This window comes from Microcaecilia unicolor, chromosome 6 (genome assembly GCF_901765095.1).
Source record: "Microcaecilia unicolor chromosome 6, aMicUni1.1, whole genome shotgun sequence".
Classification (NCBI taxonomy): domain Eukaryota; kingdom Metazoa; phylum Chordata; class Amphibia; order Gymnophiona; family Siphonopidae; genus Microcaecilia; species Microcaecilia unicolor.
In genome coordinates, this window is record NC_044036.1 from 112,483,595 (window position 1) to 112,503,376 (window position 19,782).

Genomic DNA, 19,782 nt, shown 5'->3' on the forward strand with positions numbered 1-19,782 from the left:
AATAATTTATAATGAGTACTTAGCTCAATTTCTTCTTATTCTTCCATCGAAAGATTTATGTAACGTCATAGCAGGAGACATATCATACAGACATGAATTCATGTTTCGCAAGTAGCCGTTTCAAGGTACTCTCCATATGGGTTCTCATGTACTGCAGCTTCAAAGCTGGGTATATTTTTTTAAAGGTGGCATTTGCCTCCTTCTTCCACCCTTCAATAAATTTCTAACTTTAAAAAGTTAAAAAATTAAGAAAATGGGAAATGGAAATTTTACCATGGATTGGTGACGATTACATGCTCATCCTTTACTTTGCTAGGCTTAAGTGAATTAGCCTGATGGATGGAAACATGTGTATCTGACACATCCAATAACAAATTTATATATAAAGTACTTTTTGGAGCTCGGCTTATTATTATCGTGACTGTTTTTGCCTCCTCCTTTATATTTATATTGTCTGCTGCCTGTCTAACAATAGGAGTTACCTTTAAAAAAATGGAATGCCATCCCTATGCTACCCAGTTTAAGCCATCAGATTGAGCCCGTGGTAAATTTGTGGCTGATCGTCATCATGCGTTGCTGCCCTGGATAGTTTTGCCCATCCCTCTACCCATGACTCAGTCTTTCCCCCTCCCACTGGCAGGAGAAGCAGCACTTTAATGAGACATCTCCTGTTGCAGGACCAGTCTCATGATAAAAGCTGTAATCTCACAGACTGAGGACTGAAGGGTGAAAGAGGGAGACAATAAGGGATAAAACCTGAGTGTTGAAGCAGAGAAGATTAAAAAAAAATGGAAGAAAAAGATGAAAAATAAGATCAATGCCAGGCAGATATAGAGAAAGAAGGAAAGAACACTGGAAATGAGAGACAGAGAGAGACCCTGAGAAGAGAAAACAAAAGAACTTAGGAGAAAAGTGACACAAGAAGAAGTAAAAAGAGACTGGAACCAACCTGGTTACAAGAAAAAATGTCCAGACAACAAAAATAGGAAATAAAAATTATTTTAAATGGGGGGGGGGGGGGGGGGGGGGTGTGAAAGGGGCTGAAATGCATCAGCTTGGAGAAAATGAGCATTTCTTCTACTTTTGTAGTTTGGCTTGGCGTTATGTATTAAGTGACGGTCCACCTTGTTCTGTATGTGTGAGATGATAGATTCTGCTATAACGCATAGTTTGTGCAGGGATCTGTAGTTCATCCTAGCTTTTCCAACAGTAGGTGTACTGGTGCTCTTAGAGCTGGTGTAATATTTATAATGCTATGTTTTTATATGGGTTGCTACAGCTCTGCTCCCAGGACTCCCTTTTCCTTTATACTAATTTGCTGTGTAGGTTTTGAATAACTCTTTCCAGAGAGTTTGGCGTTTCAAAGTGTCTGGCAGTGGAAGGAGAGTGTGTTGTTGCTCCCAAGGTGACCCCCCCATAATTTGAAATTTTTTTGTGTGTGTTAGTATGGTGAGGTGTAAGGCTAAGAAATGTGGAGTGTGTGCAGGTTCTATATTGAGATTCTCTCCAATTCTGTATAGAATTCATACTTCACTCCCAGAAAGAAGAATATGGTAAATTTCATTTGTGTCATTTATATCCTATCACTACGCTCCTAAATAGGTAACAATAACCATCAATAAGATGACATAACAGGTCACACACACAGAAAATATACTTGCCTATTGGTCAATACGACCTAAGATTCTAAATGACTATCAATTATGATGATAATTTTAGTAGGTGGCTGAAACTAGTTGGGGGAAGAGGGGTTCTTTATGCACAGAAATCCCTGGAGGTCACTTTGGCTTTTCCCCAGTACTTAACTTGCCTCCCTGTCACCAGCCCAAATATTTCTGTCTAGACACACCACAGGTAGGTGGAAAATGTACTGCTAAATCTCCTGGACATAGTAGCAATATCCAGATCAACATGATAAAAACTATCTTTTAAAAATAAAGAAAAAATGGTCAAGGGTTTGGCAACTACAATTCAATCCAAAAACAAAACAGAAAACATGCTTCTGAACTCCAAGGGTTTATGGGGAAAGAACTAGCAATCATCAAAAAGGAAACTAACCCGAGGATTGCTCTCAAGGCAGTCTGTGTCATACAGCAGCTGATAAAGCTAATAGCCTAATTGGGTATATGAAAACGAGCATGACAGATAGGAAGAGGGGAATATTCATTCTATACAGATCCCTAGTAAGAATGCCTTGAATGCTATATGCACTACATCTACAAAAGGCCACTGGTAAAATGGAGAACATTCAAAGAGCAACCAAGAGAATGCATGGCTTCGCTCTATAATCCATTCCTAAGGAGTTTGAGGGAGCTAAAAATGCACTAAGCAGAGACAAACGTCCAACTATATACAAATATCCAGACATCTAAGACTTCAAATAATATCAGAAGGTAGTGTTTCCCACTGGATGAGAAGTTCAAGAAGGGGACATCACATGATCTTGAAGGGATAGACATACATTAAAAAATAATGTTTTAACGAGAGATTGGGGACACCTGGTACAGAGACCCATCTAAGTCAACACCTTAGTGATCAATTTTCAAAATTGTTTACTTGAGTAAACAGTAATTTACTCAAGGAGAATGGCTGCCTAAAAATAGATTTCCTCCAATGTGGCTGAAAGTATACATACTGCAAAACACTGCACACATTTTGAGGCACATTTGGGAAAGTGTTCTCAGGAATGTGTTGTGAGCATTTTCAGCTCTACTGGCCCTGTTTACAAAGGCATGCTAGCATTTTTAGCCTACAATAAAAATTAGTGCCCGCTAACCGTGCAGATGCCCATAATAGTCCTATGGGCGTCTACATAGTGCGCGCTAATTTTTAGCATGTGCTAAAAACACTAGCGAGCCTTTTGTAAATAGGGCCTCCTGCATATGTTATCTTCGATATCACTACCCACAAAGTTAAAAAAAATCCACAGGTGAGTCTCAGGTATATGCATTACCTTAAGAAACTGTGGGTTTCAAATATTCACAGACTTTGGCCCGATGCAGACAGTTTGGGAATTGCTTTTAATTAACAGGATATATTGGGGGGGGGGGGGGGGGGGCAATTATCAAGATACAAATGAGCTTACAGGTCCATGCTCCTGCAAATTAACTTTTCTTGAGAATTTGGCCAGCAGGAGAATGGGTATACTTCATGCTTAAATTCCCTTCTCCTTTTTGAGACAGACTAAATGGGTCAACATTCATTTACCCAAAAGTTTTGAAAATTGCCCTCCTAATCTGAGATTTTTAAATAGATTTCATTCTGCCTATGTGCCTTTTACCTAGTTGGCTGCATCTTCAGTTTCCTCATTATTGTTTAATTCAACGGTTACTTTTTTTCTGATGATGACAAATCACAAAAAGAATACATCCTGAACTTTGTGTATTTTGCTTTTCCTGAAATTAATACCAGTAGATGGCTCAGTGATTCAGTTCTCAGCTTATCTACTTGTTCATACAGAAGCAACCCAAAAGCCTAGTATTTAAGGATAAATCAAGAGAAATTGTTAAAAAAAAAAAGAAAAAAAAAAGAGGGGATAATAAATCAGTTACCAGTTGATTTTTTTCCATGGACCGAATGCAAATATTCTGCCAGCTGTATGACAAAGCCAAAGAATAGTATTTTCCTCTAGTTTTATAATTGTTACAAACCAAGAACCTAGTATAACATGAAAATGAAATGCGACAAAAAGGGTGAGGTGTGGCACAGATAATCCATATCTTAACTTACAGTGGAATGGCAGGAATGTGGGTACCGTTCTCATCAATAAAATGGCCACCAGCATTGAGGACCCAGCAATGGTGCAATGACATCAGTGCATGCCGCGCTGTGGTAGGGTTGTCCTTTCCATTCTGGCTGTCTGCGTTCTTTAGAGGTGAAAATTCCTCTTCCCGCAACACTTCATATACTACAAATTTTCTGGTGTTAAGTGATAAAACAGAAAATTTAACATCTCACTGAAGACAAACATGCCAAATATTTTTCCACAGGTGGCATTCAAATTCATATTAGCAGGATCAGTTCTCTTGAAATATTGTTCACGTGAAGCACAGAGTAGGGGAAAACAAGGATCATGAATGCTTTGGGTCATTTAGCTTTAAGCCATTTTTATGTTCAAATTCTGGTCTACCTGTATGCAATTGTAATACTCTCAGTAACCTCTGCCAGTTCTTTAATTATTTTTCCCCCCATTGTTAGTGTCAGCTATTGCATGTTTGCTGTTGCTCAGTATTAACTATACTTCTATTAAAACAAATACATAGATGTGTTGAACTGCTCACACAGCAAACATTTCTTCCATTATAAATACCGCACAGTCCCAATGAGTTCTTTTTAATTATCAAAGTAGTAAGAGGTAGAGAAAGCAACCAGAAAAGGTTTGTGGGGTTTTTTTTCCACATTTTTGTTCATTCCAAAGTGAATACACCCCCCCCCCCCCACATTCTGTATAGGTTGCCCACATTTGGGTATTGGTCCCAGATCCATGCATTAATCAATTAAGTGCTAATAATTAATAGAATTAACAAACAATTAATTGGCAGTAAAGCAAAGACACAACTGTAGCTGCTGTTCTCCAAGGACAGCAGGCCACTTATTCTGAAATGTGGGTGATGTTATCCGACGGAGCCCTGGTGCGGACACTCATTTACTAGCACTAGAGAAAGTTCTAGCAGCATCCTACCATGCATGCATTGGAGCCTTCCCACCTGACACTAGAGCTCAGGTCCTCCAATCAAGTGAAAAGCATAAAGAGTACAACCAAAAACAACTCCTAGGGGAGATGGGAGGGTATGTGAGAATAAGTGGTCAGATATCCTTGGAGAACACCAGCTAAAGTTAAGTACCTTTGCTTTCTCCGAAGACAAGCAGGTCACGTTATTCCCACAGGTGGGAATCCCTAGATACCATGCTCACTGAAAACAAGAAAGCTAGGATAATGGAGTCTTGAAACACTGAGACTGAAACTATATATATTTTAGATGTAGGTGCAGCCTGGAACAGAATAAAACAGGATCTAGGAGGGTGGAGTTGAAAGGGTAACACCTCTTAGTGGAGTTTTTCCTCGAAGCCTGCAAGATATGGGAGACATCCTCAGGCAATCCAAGGGATTTGAGTTCTATGCTCTCAACATCCAAGCTGCGAGGGCCAGAGATTTGAGGTTGGGATGCAGAAGGGACCCTCTTTTTGCATGATGAGGTTTGGAAAACAGTCCAATCTCCACTGATCTTCTGAAGACAACTCCAGAAGAAGAGGTAACCATATCTGTCGCAGCCAATCATAGTGCCTCAGTCTTGCCTGAGTTTTAGCAAGGCCTTATCTCTCAAAGGTATAGGAGGAAACTCATACAGAAGACCTCTTCCCCAATGTAGGAGAAAGGCATCTGACTAGTCTGTCATGTGATCCGAGCCTGAAGCAGAACTGAGCGACCTTGTTGTTGAGATGAGTGGTGAAAAGATCCACTCAGGGGGTGCCCCGCTCTTGGAAGATTTTTCAGGCTAACCCATGTTGACAGACCACTTGTGCGGTTACAGTACCCTGCTGAGCCTGTCCACCAGGCAGTTGTTCTTGCCAAGAAGGTATATGGCACGGAGGCTAATCCCATGAAGGACAGCCCATTGTCACATATCTACCTGACACAAGGGCTAGGATCCCGTACCTCTCCCCATGCTTGTTGACATAAAACATCTCAACCTGGGTGTCTGTCTGAATTTGGATAATGTGGTTTTGTAGTCAATCTCTGAAAGCCTTTATAACGCTCCAAATGGTCCATAGCTCAAAGAGATTTCTTTGAAGCTGAGCCTCTTGAGCGGACCACTGACCTTGAGTATGAAGCCCATCCAAATGAGCGCCCCATCCTAGGTTGGATGCATCCGTTGTCAACACTTTTTGATACAGTGGAATTTGGAATTGAAGTCCCAGAGTTAAATTGGACTGGATTGTCCACCAGAGAAGGACGTGAGCTAACTCCGGCGGGATGCGAATGACATCCGTTAGGTTCCCCGTGGCTTGAGATCACTGGGAGGCTAAGGTCCCCTGGGCCTCTCTCAAATGGAGCCATGCCATGGGAGTGACACACACTGTGGACGCCATGTGGCTCATCAGTCTCAACATCTGCCGAGCAGAAACCTGCTGGCTGCTGCGGACCTGTGAGGTAAGTGCTATCTAGGTATATGCTCTCGCTAGAGGAAGGAAGGTCCAAGCCTGCGTTGTGTCTAGCAGGGCTCCTAAGTACTCCAATTATTGTACTGGATGGAGATGGGACTTGGGATAATTTAAAACAAACCCCAGTAGCACTAGCACCTGAATAGTCAATTGCATTGATTCGATTGCCCCCTCCTGAGATGTGTCCTTGACCAGCCAATCGTTCACGTAAGACAACACCCCCCCCCCCCCCCCCCCCAGTCTGCGTAGATATGCTGTGACTCTGGAGGCAGACGCTAGGCCAAATGGCAGAACACGATACTGGAAGTGGCATTTCCCCACTCAAAATCTGAGATACCTCCTGTGACTGGGAAGTATCGAAATGTGGGTATAGGCATCCCTTAAGTCCAGAGAGCATAGCCAATTGTTTTCCTGAATGAGAGAAAGTAGAGTGCCCAGGGAAATCATCCTGAACTCTTCTTTCACCAGAAATTTGTTCAGGGCCCTTAGGTCTAGGGTGGGCCGGAATCCCCCTCCCCCCCCCCCATTTTCTTGATCACAAGAAAGTACCTGGAATAGAATCCCTGCCCCTCCTCCCCTGGTGGTATGGATTTGACTGCTCGAGTTTGCAGAAGGGTGGAGATTTCATGTACAAGTACTTGCTTGTGCTGAGAGCTGATGTAAGACGCTCTCGGTGGACAGTTTGGAGGTCGCTGATGCCAATTTAAAGCGCACCCGCGATGGACTATTTGAAGCACCCACTGGTCAGAGGTTATAAGGGGCCATTGGTGGTCGTAAAAAGTGAGTCTCCCTCTGACCAGTAGGTCGTCCGGAACAGATACACTTTGCGTGCCTATGCTCTGCTGGAGCCAGTCAAAAGCCCGTGCCCTGCTCCAACTGGGAAGCCAGCTGGGATTTCTGGGGATGGGGCTGGTGAGGCCTGGGATGGAGTCCCTGAGTCACCTGAGTAGTCCGAGTGGAAGGCTAGTACCTACACCTTTGAGAATAGCAGGACCTGCTTCTCTACCAAGTCAAAAATCATCTTGTTGAAGAAGATGCAGATGGAGGTTACCGAGAGAGTGAGTGTGGAAAATATCAGTGTGCTTTTTAATGAGGTCAGCAACCTACTTTTTCTCCAAATAAGTTGTCCCCTTGGAAGGCACATCCGCTAATTTCTCCTAAACTGCCTGTTCCAGGTCAGAGATATGCAGCCATGATATTCTGCACATCCCCACACCCATTCTAGAGAGTCTAGATGCAATATCAAAAAGTTTCGTAAACATCCTTGGCCAAATAATGCCAACACTCCATCTGCTCATTGGCCAACTGGCAAATCTCGGCAGCCTGCTCCATAGGGAGAGAATCCACCAGATTAAGTGTACTATTAACTAGAGACTCCAAGTAAAGGCTTGTGTAGGGCTGGTAAGAATGGATGCGGGCAACGAGCCTGAAAAGCTTTCCTCCCAGATAAGGGAGGCGCAAAGGCATGAGACCGAGAGCTTGTTTGAGAGCGGATTCTACTACCAAAGAGGTGAAGCAACTGGGTCCTCTCGAATCCGGAAGCCTTCTGGATATGATACTGCATATCCACCTTCTTGGGTGCTACCTATACTGAGAGGGGAGATTCCCAGTTCCTCATCAGTGCAGTCTTAAGGATAGGGTGCAATGGCACAGTGGACCCTTCATTAGGAGGAGACTTATAGCCCAAGAAGACAACATCTCTGCCCTGGGCACCTCTTGCTAGTATTTTCTCTAATGCTAGTGAATCAGTGTCTGCACTGGGGCTCTGTTGGATGACGTCACACACATGTGGTAATAACGGAGCTTGCTTGTCCTCTGAGAATCAGGAGTCTCGAAGATCTGTCCTACGCGCTATTCTACAACATGTGCAATCAAAGGGTGCGTGGCCATGGGAGGGGCATGGATGGGTCAGGGTCGTTCCCAGAAATTAGGCCCAATATTATAGAATACCGGTATTTGTGCGCCTAACTACCACAGTTGGGCGTGTGCATTTACACCAACTTTGGGCAGGCTTAAGTGCTGATGCCCAAAGTTAGGTGCTAGAAGTGCACTAAGCAGAGCGTCCTTTACAAAATACTAGCTTAATACAAATCATCCCGGCACCTAATTTTGGTGCCATTTACTGAATCTGGCCCATAGTGCGCACCCTTTTAGTGTTGACAAGAGGGTGCATTCTTCTTAAAGAGTGCACACTCTTTCCTTATGGTTCATGCACATGTGCACTAATCGTGAAAGAGTGGATAGTCTTTGCACATATTACACAGTCTTTACAAAGATTATGCACTATTATCGGCAAACGACATTTTGTCACAAACCAGAGCCCATCTCTAGTAAGAGGCGTGGAAATATATCTGTTTTATGAGACCCATGGCTGCATTGTTTTTAAACTACAGTAAATATTATCAAACTATATGAAGTAAAAAAAAAATTCAGTTTTGGCAAAATGGAGGGACAAATTTAGGATTATACTCAACAGAGCAGAAAACCTGGTCCTAGGTGACACTGGTACTGACTCTCTCCATGACAGCCCTGGACAGCACTGCCACCAAAGCACTCAATCCCACCAAGAAACCTCCAGGCAGCTCCACTACTGCAACCACCAAGTCACTTGCCCTTATTTGGCCACCTGACTCTACATGGTGCATCCCAGAATGCACTTCACAGGGGCATGGGAAACTGGTGTGCACTAGAACACCAAGAATTTTTTGGTGGGGAGGGGGAGCGTTGTTGAGGAATGGAGAGGAACTAGAGGAAGGCAGAGGGATTTATTTATATATCTCCATTCTTGACAGTGACCAATAGGAAGAGACACAATATTTTTACTCTTCAATGCAGCAATCTCAAGCAAACAGCTTCATATTACTACAGCAGTATGCACCGTTTTATTCTGACAGAACAGTAATTTGCATGCTATTTGCTAATTGCATTGAACTAAAATTCTCTGTTAGACATGTACAAGAAAGCCATGCACTGAAGGGGCAATTCGACAACTGGGCGCATCCATTTTGGAGCCCCAAGGATGCGCTGTGAGAGCTTATTCTATAGCAACAAATTCCGTTATAGAATACTAGTGTAACCCAGTATCAATGCATTTTACATTTATGTGTCCCCAGTTACACCAGCCATAGACACTGCAGTAACTATGGGAGCATAAATGCAACAGGGGCAAATGTAAATTGCAGTATTCTGTACATGTGTGAATGGGAGCCTTGCCCATGTAAGCGCACCCTTGCGCCACGACAGAATAGTACACAGGCACCCTGCTGGCACTTTCACAGGTAACTGTACACTTAGGCACATAAATCCTAGTATTCTATACATTTGTACACACAAAGAACACAAATGTGAGCGCACAGTTTGTAGAATTGCCCCTCACATGTCAAAAGCATGGCTCTAACATACTGCACCGCTAGTAAGACAAGATTACAGGCTATATGTGTGTTTACAGAAAACAAAAGTAGAGAACATACTTGGCAAACTGGAATATGTCAAACACAAATTTTTCCATTTTAATCCCATTTGGTTTGTCTGGCTTAATGAGTTTCCCCTGGGTATCCACAAATGGAATTTTCTTTTGCGCCACATGGTGCTGCAGTTGAGGTTCATAAATACTAAAGAATAAAAAGAAAGACAGATATGAAAGGTGAAAAAGTTAAAAAAAAAAAAAAAAGGATTCCAAATTCAGAATGGCAGACAGTGTATCTCCCTCCTTTGCGCAATCTCTGGGAAGATTCTAGATACAACTAACATGGAGTACCTACATAATTTACAAGATTGATCCAAAACAACTTATTACAATTTACAACACATGAATGAAAAATCTAAACATGCTGAAAATGATATTGCAAGAGCACACAGATCTCTTCTTGGTCATATTTCAAGAAAGGACCTACATAGTCAATTCTTTTAATGAAGCACAGAAAAAGGTTTGAGATTTTTTTTTTAATTTGATTTTCATATTCAAGTTTAAATAAACCAGAAATAAAGAAATTCAAGAAAAAAAATTCCAAAATATATGTTCAATATCACTGGAGGCACAAAAGAAATTAAGGCCACTCTACCTCCCACATAAAGAGAAGAGGAAGAAAAGAACAAAGAAAGAAAACTATACAATCATATTTTTATCATTCCAGAAGAAAGCCCAATAAAATCAAACTGACAACTCCAAATTAAACTAAGCTCATACCCCTCAAGATCCTTTTTGAGGCCTGGCTATCGGAGTGATTGTGGCCAGCTCCTTGTTCTTTTCATCTTTTTTGGGTTTTTTGCCCTTCTCTGAATAGTTTCCAGATCCATTATATTGTTTTGAGATGGGAAACCAGAACTGCACACAATGCTCAATGGGTGATCGTACCAGGGACCTACACAGAAGCATAATATTCTCCATTCCTTTTTGAATAATCCCTAACATTCTATTTGCTCTTTGAGTAGACAAAGCACACATGTATTATCCACAGTGACTCCAAGATCTTTTTCTTGGGTGGTGATTTCTTCGTCAAAACCCTGCATTTTGTATTTTTAGTTAGAATTATTTTTCCCTAAATACATCACTTGGCATTTGTCCATATTAAATTTCGTCTGCCACAGATGCCCAGTTTTACTCACTTGATTCTTCTGCAAATACTTGCAATCCTCTGCCATTTTAATGGTTTTGAATATGTATGTAAACTTGTTTATCTGCTAATTTGATCACCTCACTTGTCACCCCTATCTCAGAATGCTTATGAATAAGCTAGTACAGACCCTTGGGGTGCTCCATTACTGACCTTTTTTCTTGTAAATAGCTGTCAATTTAGTACTTGTTTGATTCCTGTCTTCTATCCAGCTTGCAATCCACAAAAGGGTATGGTCTCCTATCCCATTACTCTTTAGTTTCCTAAGGAATCTCACATAAACTATTGTTTAATCTTGGCATTTATATTCCACTTTGCCTTTCAGTTTAAGATGGATCACAAAACAAACATTTTACAACAGTCTCCAAGTAATTGAAGTCATACTGCCCTCTTAATAATACTCTCAAAAGTGAACAAAATTATATCGTCGCGATAGTTACACATCTAAAAACCTAATCATCTATCATTAAAATAAAAGCATTCCTGATCTCAGACGGCACTAAATTGCAGACTACAGGATAGCAACTTGAAATTTTCTATCTGGTCACACAAACTGCACTCCTTCACTGCAGATAATCCAAGATAAGTGCATAAGTACATATATAAGTACATAAGTGTTGCCATACTGGGAAAGACCATCAAGCCCAGCATCCTGTTTCCAACAGTGGCCAATCCAGGTTACAAGTACCTGGCAAGATCCCAAAACAAGGTGGAAAATGAGCAAGCAGATCAGTATATTATCCTAATATACTGATCTGCTTGCTCATTTTCCACGTTGGATTTCGTAGATCAGTTGCCTTGCTGTTTTCTAAGATCCCAAAACAATACATTACATTTTATGCTGCTTATCCTAGAAATAAAGAATGGATTTTCCCCAAGTCCATATTATTAATGGCTTATGGACTTCTCTTTTAGGAAGCTATCCAAACTTTTTTAAAACCTTGCTAACTGCTTTTACTACATTCTCTAGCAACAAATTCCAGAGTTACACGTTGAGTGAAGAAATATTTTCTCCGATTTGCTTTAAATTTATTACTTTGTAATTTCATTGCATGCCCCCTAGTCCTAGTATTTTTGGAAACAGAGTACACAATCAATTCACATCTACCCATTCCACTCCACTCATTATTTTATAGACTTTTATCATATCTCCCCTCAGCCTTCTTTTCTCAAAGCTGAAGAGCCCTAGCCACTTTAGCCTTTCTTCATAGAGAAGTCGTCCTTATCCCTTTTATCATTTTCATCGCCCTTCTCTGTACCTTTTCTAATTCCACTATATCTTTTTTGAGATATGGTGACCAGAATTGCACACAGTATTCGAGGTGTGGTCGCACCATGGAGTGATACAAAGGCATGATAATGTCCTCATTTTTGTTTTCCATACCTTTCCTAATACCTATTTGCATTCTTAGCCGCCGCCGCACACTGAGCAGAGGGTTTCAACGCATCAATGATGAAACTTAGATCCCTTTCCTTGTCAGTGACTCCTAATGTTGAATCTTGCATCACATAACTATAGTTTGGATTCCTCTTTCCCACATGTATCACTTTGCACTTGCTCACATTAAACGTCATCTGCCATCTGGATGCTCAGTTTCCCAGTCGCGTAAGGTCCTCCAAATTTGTCATTATCTTCTTGCGATTTAACAACTTAATTTTGTGTCATCAGCAAATTTTATTACCTCACTAGTTATTCCCATCTCTAGATCATTTATAAATATGATAAAAAGTAGCGGTCCCAGCACAGACCCACTATCTACCCTTCTCCATTGAGAATACTGATCATTCACTCCTACTCTGTTTTCTGGCTAGAACACTACCTGCTATCCCACAACTCGCCAATTTCCTCTGGAGTCTTTCATGAGGTACTTTGTCAAATGCCTTTTGAAAATCCAGATACACAATATCAACTGGCTCACCTTTATCCAAGTTTGTTCCCCCCTTCAAAGAAATGTGTTAGAATGGTGAGGCAAGATTTCCCTTCTCATTAATCTATGCTTTTGAATATACTCTGTATTTGTTCTTTATAATAGTCCCTACCATTTTGCCCAGCACCGACATCAGACTCACCGGTCTATAATTTCCCAAATCACCTCTGGAACCTTTAAAAAAAAAAAAAAAAAAGTCGGCGTTGCATTGGCCACTCTTCAATCTTCCGGTACCATGCTTGATTTTAAAGATAAATTACTTATTACTAACAATAGTTCTGCACTTTCATTTTTCAATTCTACCAGTACTATGGAATGAATACCATCTGATCCTGGCGATTTGCTACTCTTCAATTTGTCAAATTGCACCATTACATCTTCCAGGTTTATAGAGATTTTATTCAGTTTCTCTGACTCGTCAGCTCTGTATGTCCCCTTTCTCCCTCCTCTACACCAATGTGTTCCCTCTCCACTCTGACCCCACCCTAACCAGCTTCTCTTCCTCTTGCATCTGGCTCTTTCTCCCACTCTGGGTTCAGCATTTAACCCCCTCTTCCTTTATCTCCTTGTTCAGCATCTCTCTCCCTTCCATCTAACCCCTCCCACTCCCATAGGTTCAGAACCTTTCTCCCTTCGCTCCAGCCTCCTTGCAGGTCTACATCTCTCTCCTTTCCCTTCAGTCATCCCCTGCATATCCAGCAATCCAGCACCGTTCTCTTCCCTCTAGCCCCCCTACAGCACCTCTCTCCCTTTCATCCAGCCCCCTATATGTCCAACACCTCTCCCCTTCACTTCAACTCTCTGCATATCCAGCACTTATCCCCTTTCCCTCCAACTCCCCCTGCATATCCAGCACCTCTCTCCTTCCCTCCAACCCCCCTGCAAATCCAGAACCTCTCTCCCTTCCTTCCAACTTCCTCCCTTGCAAGTCCAGTACTTCTCTTCCTTTCCTTCCCTCCAACCCCCTGCCCCTCGAAAGTCCAGCACCTTCCCTTCCCTCCCAGGGCCAACAACTCCTCATCTTCCCCTCCCCAACAAGTCCAGCACCTGCATGTCTTCTTTTCCCCCCCACAAGTCCAGCACCTCTCCCTTCCCTTCAGCCCCTTCCATTTGCATGGCCAGCACCCCCACTGTCTTCCTCACCCTCTCCCATCTCCCACAGCACTTGCATTTAATGTTATCGGTGATGCCAGTGGCAGCAACTCACAAATGCAAAATCCTGCTCCTGCACCTCACAGTCTCCCACTCCCACGGCAGCGCAGCCACTTTGCTATCAGCGCTGCCTGGCAGCAACTCACAGACACAGCGCCAATGTCATACTCTGGGGCCTCCCCTCTGCTGCGTCCCGCCCTGTGTAAACAGGAAGTTGCATCGGCATGGCAGAGGAAAGGACCCCAGAGCAGGACATTGGCACCGCGTTTGTAAGTTGCTGCCAGGCAGCACCAATACAAAAGTGCAAGCACTGTGGCGGGGATAGGAGAGGGTTACGATTGGAAGACACAGAGGTGTTGGAACTGTAAGAGGGACTGTGCTTCTGGGTGGGCCTGAGGCAAAACTAGGTGGGCCTGGGCACCCATAGCTACGCCCCTGTTAAGGTGGCCTGTTTGGTTCACAAATTTCTTTTATGGCTGTTGTCCTATGGACCATATTTTTTAAATTTCATATCCATTGCTAAGTCGGTCCACTCAAAAATATTATTCAAACTTAGCTCTTCCTGCAGTTATTAAGATTCGCTATAAATGCTTTTTTGATAGTTCTTTTAGTTATCTAGCAGTCAAATTATGGAATTCCATTGCTTTCCAACTTTGTGATGTTACAGACTAAACCTTGTTTAGAACATTTTTGAAAGCCTTACTATTTGAGAAATATTTTGATGACTGAAATCTGATTGTGTATTGATCTTTTGCTACCTGCTATGATTCCTTAAGGGAAATTAGTGGAATAATTAGTGGAATAGAAAAGATGCAAATAGAATAGAAGATGTGGCTATTTCTGAGAGCTTCTGTGGGTTCTGAATTTGTATTTTATTTTGGGTAAAGGGATTTGGGCTGTTGTACTGTATATTGTATTTTGATTTTACGTTTGAGAAGGGTAGTATACATTTTAGCTTCAGATAAATGCAAGAAATAAAATAATTTAGTCAAGGTCAGTTCCATACTGAATCAATAGATCCTAAAATTTTCCTTTACATCAGTGGTCTAGTACCAAGTCCACTATACTTTCTCCTTTAATGTGCTTTTCTTCTAAGCTCACACATTTTCATTAGCAGCTGAGGCCAAATTACAATAAGGTGAGCTCTTCCACTAGTTACCTGAAGAATATCCCTTGCTGTATATCCAGGAATGTCACTATAGGTGGGTTCCAGTCCAAATTCAATAAATTTAAAGTCACCAAAAAGCAGGACTTCTATGGGTGTCATTCTGGTGATGAATCTTTGCAAGACTGAATCCACCACCTCTCCACAGGAGGTAGGTCTGTAGAATACTGCTTCCCTGGGCAACACACAGTAGTTCAGCATCTCCCTGCTCTCCCTTTATTTTAATGGCTGCTATTGTGTTCTTAATACAATGTAAAGAGCTCCTCCTCCCTGCACCCCCCTCCCATCCCGTTTCCTACATTATTTCTTCTGAAATGACAGGTCTGACTCATAACTTGGTGAGGGGTTAGAAAGAAAACGAAATGTCAGCTACAAGGGGAAAGGACAAAGCAGGGGTAAATAGTGCAGAAAAGGCCAGCAAGGACTGGATGGCATAGTTCTGTGGCAGACAACAGTCCATCTGATTTTATTAATAATGATGTTAATGGCACTACAAATTTCCAAGGCCAACATGCATTCATAACAGGAAAGCAGAAGTTACTTCCTTGCTGTACTCTCCTCACAAATTAGCCTATCTAGTACTAGTCTCAATACTCAGCATGTTCATCTTACACTCCCCAAACTTTACGTACATGACAACTTCTTTGAGAAATGCCAGTGTGAAGAAATGATTGGCAATGTTGCCTGCGTTGAACAGCAGTCTTCCATCTGCACTTCGTCTCTGTGCTGTTGTAAGTGTGATTTCGCTATATTCAACCACCTGGTAAAGACCATCCACTCTGCAGACTACCCCTACGGGCTCTGTGGGGTTGGTCTTCTCAACCACCTGTTTGAACCAAGGCAAAAAGATTGGTAAGAACTCCATTATGTAAGAGGGTACACTTGATCAAAAGTTAAAGAAAAAAAAAAAAAAAAGGCCACACATATATTCAAATCTGAAAACAAAACACAAATTAAAAGACGAACGGTGGCAGAAAGAGTGAAACCTAGTAAAAGCACAAAATTAGATATTACATAAAAGGAATGCAGATGGTTTTTCAACAGAGGCTGGTTCATCTAAGTGCAGCTCTGCTTAATCAGTTTCCTTTGTATGCTAGCTAATAAAGCTATAGTCATTATAACCAATCCGATGAAGTGCATTTGGTTTAATGCCTTCCAGTGACACTGTTGAAAAAAGGGAGTGTAATGTTGTAACTGCTCCTATTTGACTACACAGGCAAATCACAGATCTTGGACCATAGTCCTAACACAGCAAGAACACTGAAATTTGAAATTACTTGGATTTTTCCTATTCCACATATTTTGTGCTTAGGTTTACTATATTATGGGGCCTTTTTATCACGCAGCAGTAGGACTTCTGCCAGATTTGTGTCTGACAAATTGGCCTTACTGCTGGGTTCGCCCAGGAACCTGGAAGTGGTTCTGGGCCTGGTACGTGCCATAGTTTCTATTTCCCAGCACCAGTGGGCGGGGAGTGGACATGCCCAAGATAACTGGGCAGTGCTATACACTGCCCAATTACCAGCAGAGCTCTTAAATAGAAAGTGGTAAGGGCACCAGCAGTGAGTGGCCATACAGCAATTTTTTTTTTAATTACCACATGGCCATTTACTGCCCCTTTTTCTAAAAAACACTTTTATCCATTGCAGTAAAAAGGTGGCCTCGGCGCATGGCGAGCCCACCATAGGCCACCTTTCACCATTGTTTGGTAAAAGGGCCCCTATATTTGTATCAATCCATGCTTCCTTTCCTGACCAATTTCAGCTTTGTGTAATTCACTTCTTATTCATAATAAAGCCTCCAAGGAAAAAAACATATTTAAAATAGTCATTAGAAGTAATGTCATAACATAAAACAAACACAATATAGTATAGATATTTACAGTACAAAACAGTCCCCAAAAACCTTAATTATAAATCATGCTCAAAGAACCATGTATTTCTTTAGCCCTTTCCTAGAGCTTCTACAGTTAGCTTCAAATCTAAGAGTGGACAATAGTCCAGTCCAGAAATAAGGGGCAGATACATAAAGTCTGAAAGTTGTGTACGTTAAATAAGTAACTGATAAAAGGAGCAAAGTCAAGTAACCCTGTTGAGAAGATAATAGCTGCCTAGGGGCATAATCAAAGACACAACATACATAAGAACAAATTGACAAACTACTTTAAAAGTTACACATAAACCCCTGGATTCTATATAATCAAACAGATGTCCACGTGGAAATCAAAGCGTATTCCATAACAATGCACATAAATTAGTTAGCAAGCTAATCAGCACTGATAATTGGATGTTAACAAGCAGTTATCGGCACTAAATGGCATTAATTAGAATTTTGGCGCACTACTCGCTAAGAGTATTCTGCAAAGCCATGTGGCTCTTATCTGCCGTCATGTTTCTATGTTTCTACCTGGGTCTGAATATTGATAGTTTACTAGTTCCACTGTCTTGATATGAGTGATCAGACCTGCACACAATGCTCAAAGTATAGTCACACCATGATTTGTAAAGAGGCATTGTGATATCCTCTATTTTCCTTATAATTCTTAACCTTCTATTTGCTTTACTTGACCACAACCACACAGAACGCTTTACTGGGGAGGGAAAACTGAATATCATCAGTACAAGATTGGTATTGCACACTCATGCTCAGATAGAACACAACAAATTGGAATCAAGTAGATATTAAATAGAACAGGCAAAAGAGTGGACTCTTGACTTTAGCCATTTACCAATTCACACTAGGACACTGCATCCTAGCCTATAACTTTTTAATTTTCTTAGGAGTTTTCTCATGAAGGACAGGACTAGTTTTTCATAAGGCATGTTGACAAACTCAAGAGACTGCAATATTCAGACAGGTTAGCATAGTCCAGTGTGATTGGGTGTGTGTCCCGTCACTGGGAATGAGGTCTCCCAGAGAAAAAAACCCCAGTATCTTCAAGCTCCTACCATAAGATCACTTGGGTCTAGTCTCCACTGTTACATTTAGGGTGAGTCCTGGACCTTGCATGGGGTGGTTGTAGTCAGGTAGAGGAGACTATATGGGGAGATGGCAAGGGCAGGGCTAACCCTCTGGAGAATAGCAGAACGACTCCTGGGAGGGGGAAGTGGTTTGAAGCTGAACAGCTGAGAGTTGGAAGAGAATGGACTCATTTGCATGGATGAATTATATGAGAAACTTTGAGGGCTGACAAAAGACACAGAGTTTCAAAGAAAGAGGTTGGGAGTAGGAAAACTGTTGGGATCCTTGGGGGTTTTCTCCTGGCCAGTAACCCAAGGAACCTTTGGCTTGTATCACCCTCAACCTGAGAGAAAAAGGGTGGTGAGACAGGACACTCTGGTGGGGGGTGGGGGGGGGGAGCCAAGAGGGAGAACAACCTCTTCTGGGGTTGGAGTTGGCTTGCACTTTCGGCAAGCGGTGCTTCAGTGCTTTGGGAATCGGCTTGCACCTTCAGCAAGCAGTGCTTTGGGAATAAGCTTGCACCTTCGGCAAACAGTGCTTTGGATGCTAGATCCCTCGGCCTACACTTTCAAGTAGGCAGCACAGGACAACATGCAGCCTGAAGTTCTTGAAGGGGCCTTGCTTTTCTCAGTCAGTTGTCCAGATATGGAATGCCAGTATTACCTTTTTGGAAATATTTGGCGCAAACCATTGGACCTACAGAAAGGCCGAATGGGAGAACCTGGCATTGACAGTGCTCTAAATTTAGGGTGAACCTCAAGTATTTTCTGTGATTCTGATGAATCAAAAATATGAGCAAACCCTGTTCTTATCTAACATGAGAATAACGATTCCAATTAGCAGGAGGGAGAAGAGGGACGAAGAAATAATTGGGTGGGTAATTCATGGGCTCTCTAATCCCAGAGCAGAGTCCCTGTGGCTCAAGGGTCCCAGGTCATTTGGGGCTAAACCAAAGAGTGTCAGGTTTTCAAGGCAGAAACTAGGTTTTTGATCCTTTGGGCCACTGCCGTGGAGCAGCAGTGGCAGGCAAAACCACCCCACACCAGAGACAAGGCAGAACTCTGACAGGAACAGCCAGACTTCACCTGCACTTAGCTGCCCTTCCCCAGGAGTTGAGCCCCTGGCTGCAGGCGGCTGGCAGGACTTACTGGACAGGGCAGGAACTGGAAGCTGCAAGCAGCCACTGAAACAGGGAACCAACACTGACAGGCAAGAGACAGAACTGAAAGCTGCAAGCAGCCACTGAACAAGGAACACAGACAAACAGAAACTAAATACAGAAATACAAACAAGAAACAAGGCCAGGAAACAAGCAATGAACCTAAGCTAAACTACACACAAACTAAGTAGAAACAAACAAGAAACTAATACAAGAAACCAGACTAGGCAGAAGTGCAACAGCACCCAAACATACCAGGGACCTTAGACAATGCAAAGGCAAACCCAGAAGCTTCCAGATGGTTAATAAAGCCCATCAGCAATTGAAGGTCAGCTGCAGGAATGACAAGGCAACTATGGGTGCTGTTCAGGTACAAACAAGAAAAGCAAGTCTGGCAGCCTGGAAGATCTGGACCGGATTGGGCTGAAATCTAGAACATATGACAGTCCATAGCAGCCACCAGTTCTAGCCACCAGAGGGCGAGGTGAGCACAAACAAGGAAACCTTCACCTACGTGACAAAGAGCCTCCAATGCAAGGAACAGCATTAGGCAATCTTCACTTACACCTTAACACATACTGAAGTTAAATAAAAAAATTAACTTTTCTTCCATTTTACTTCCCTTCATGCACTTTTTTTTTT

General features: G+C 42.2%; 1 protein-coding gene across 5 annotated transcripts in view; it reads right to left on the reverse strand.

The window, feature by feature from the left end:
* UAP1 (UDP-N-acetylglucosamine pyrophosphorylase 1) overlaps window positions 1–19,782 on the reverse strand; it is a 101,130-nt gene that overhangs the window by 36,340 nt on the left and 45,008 nt on the right. For all 5 annotated transcript variants that reach the window (XR_003942531.1, XM_030206990.1, XM_030206988.1 and 2 more), the window contains 3 exons: window positions 15,653–15,846; window positions 9,633–9,773; window positions 3,730–3,918 (listed from right to left, as the gene is read on the reverse strand). Coding sequence is in view for 4 of the 5 variants with exons in the window: in XM_030206990.1 (XP_030062850.1) it covers window positions 3,730–3,918; window positions 9,633–9,773; window positions 15,653–15,846 (524 nt within the window). In the remaining variant the exon portion in view is untranslated. The remainder of the gene's footprint in view (window positions 1–3,729; window positions 3,919–9,632; window positions 9,774–15,652; window positions 15,847–19,782) is intronic.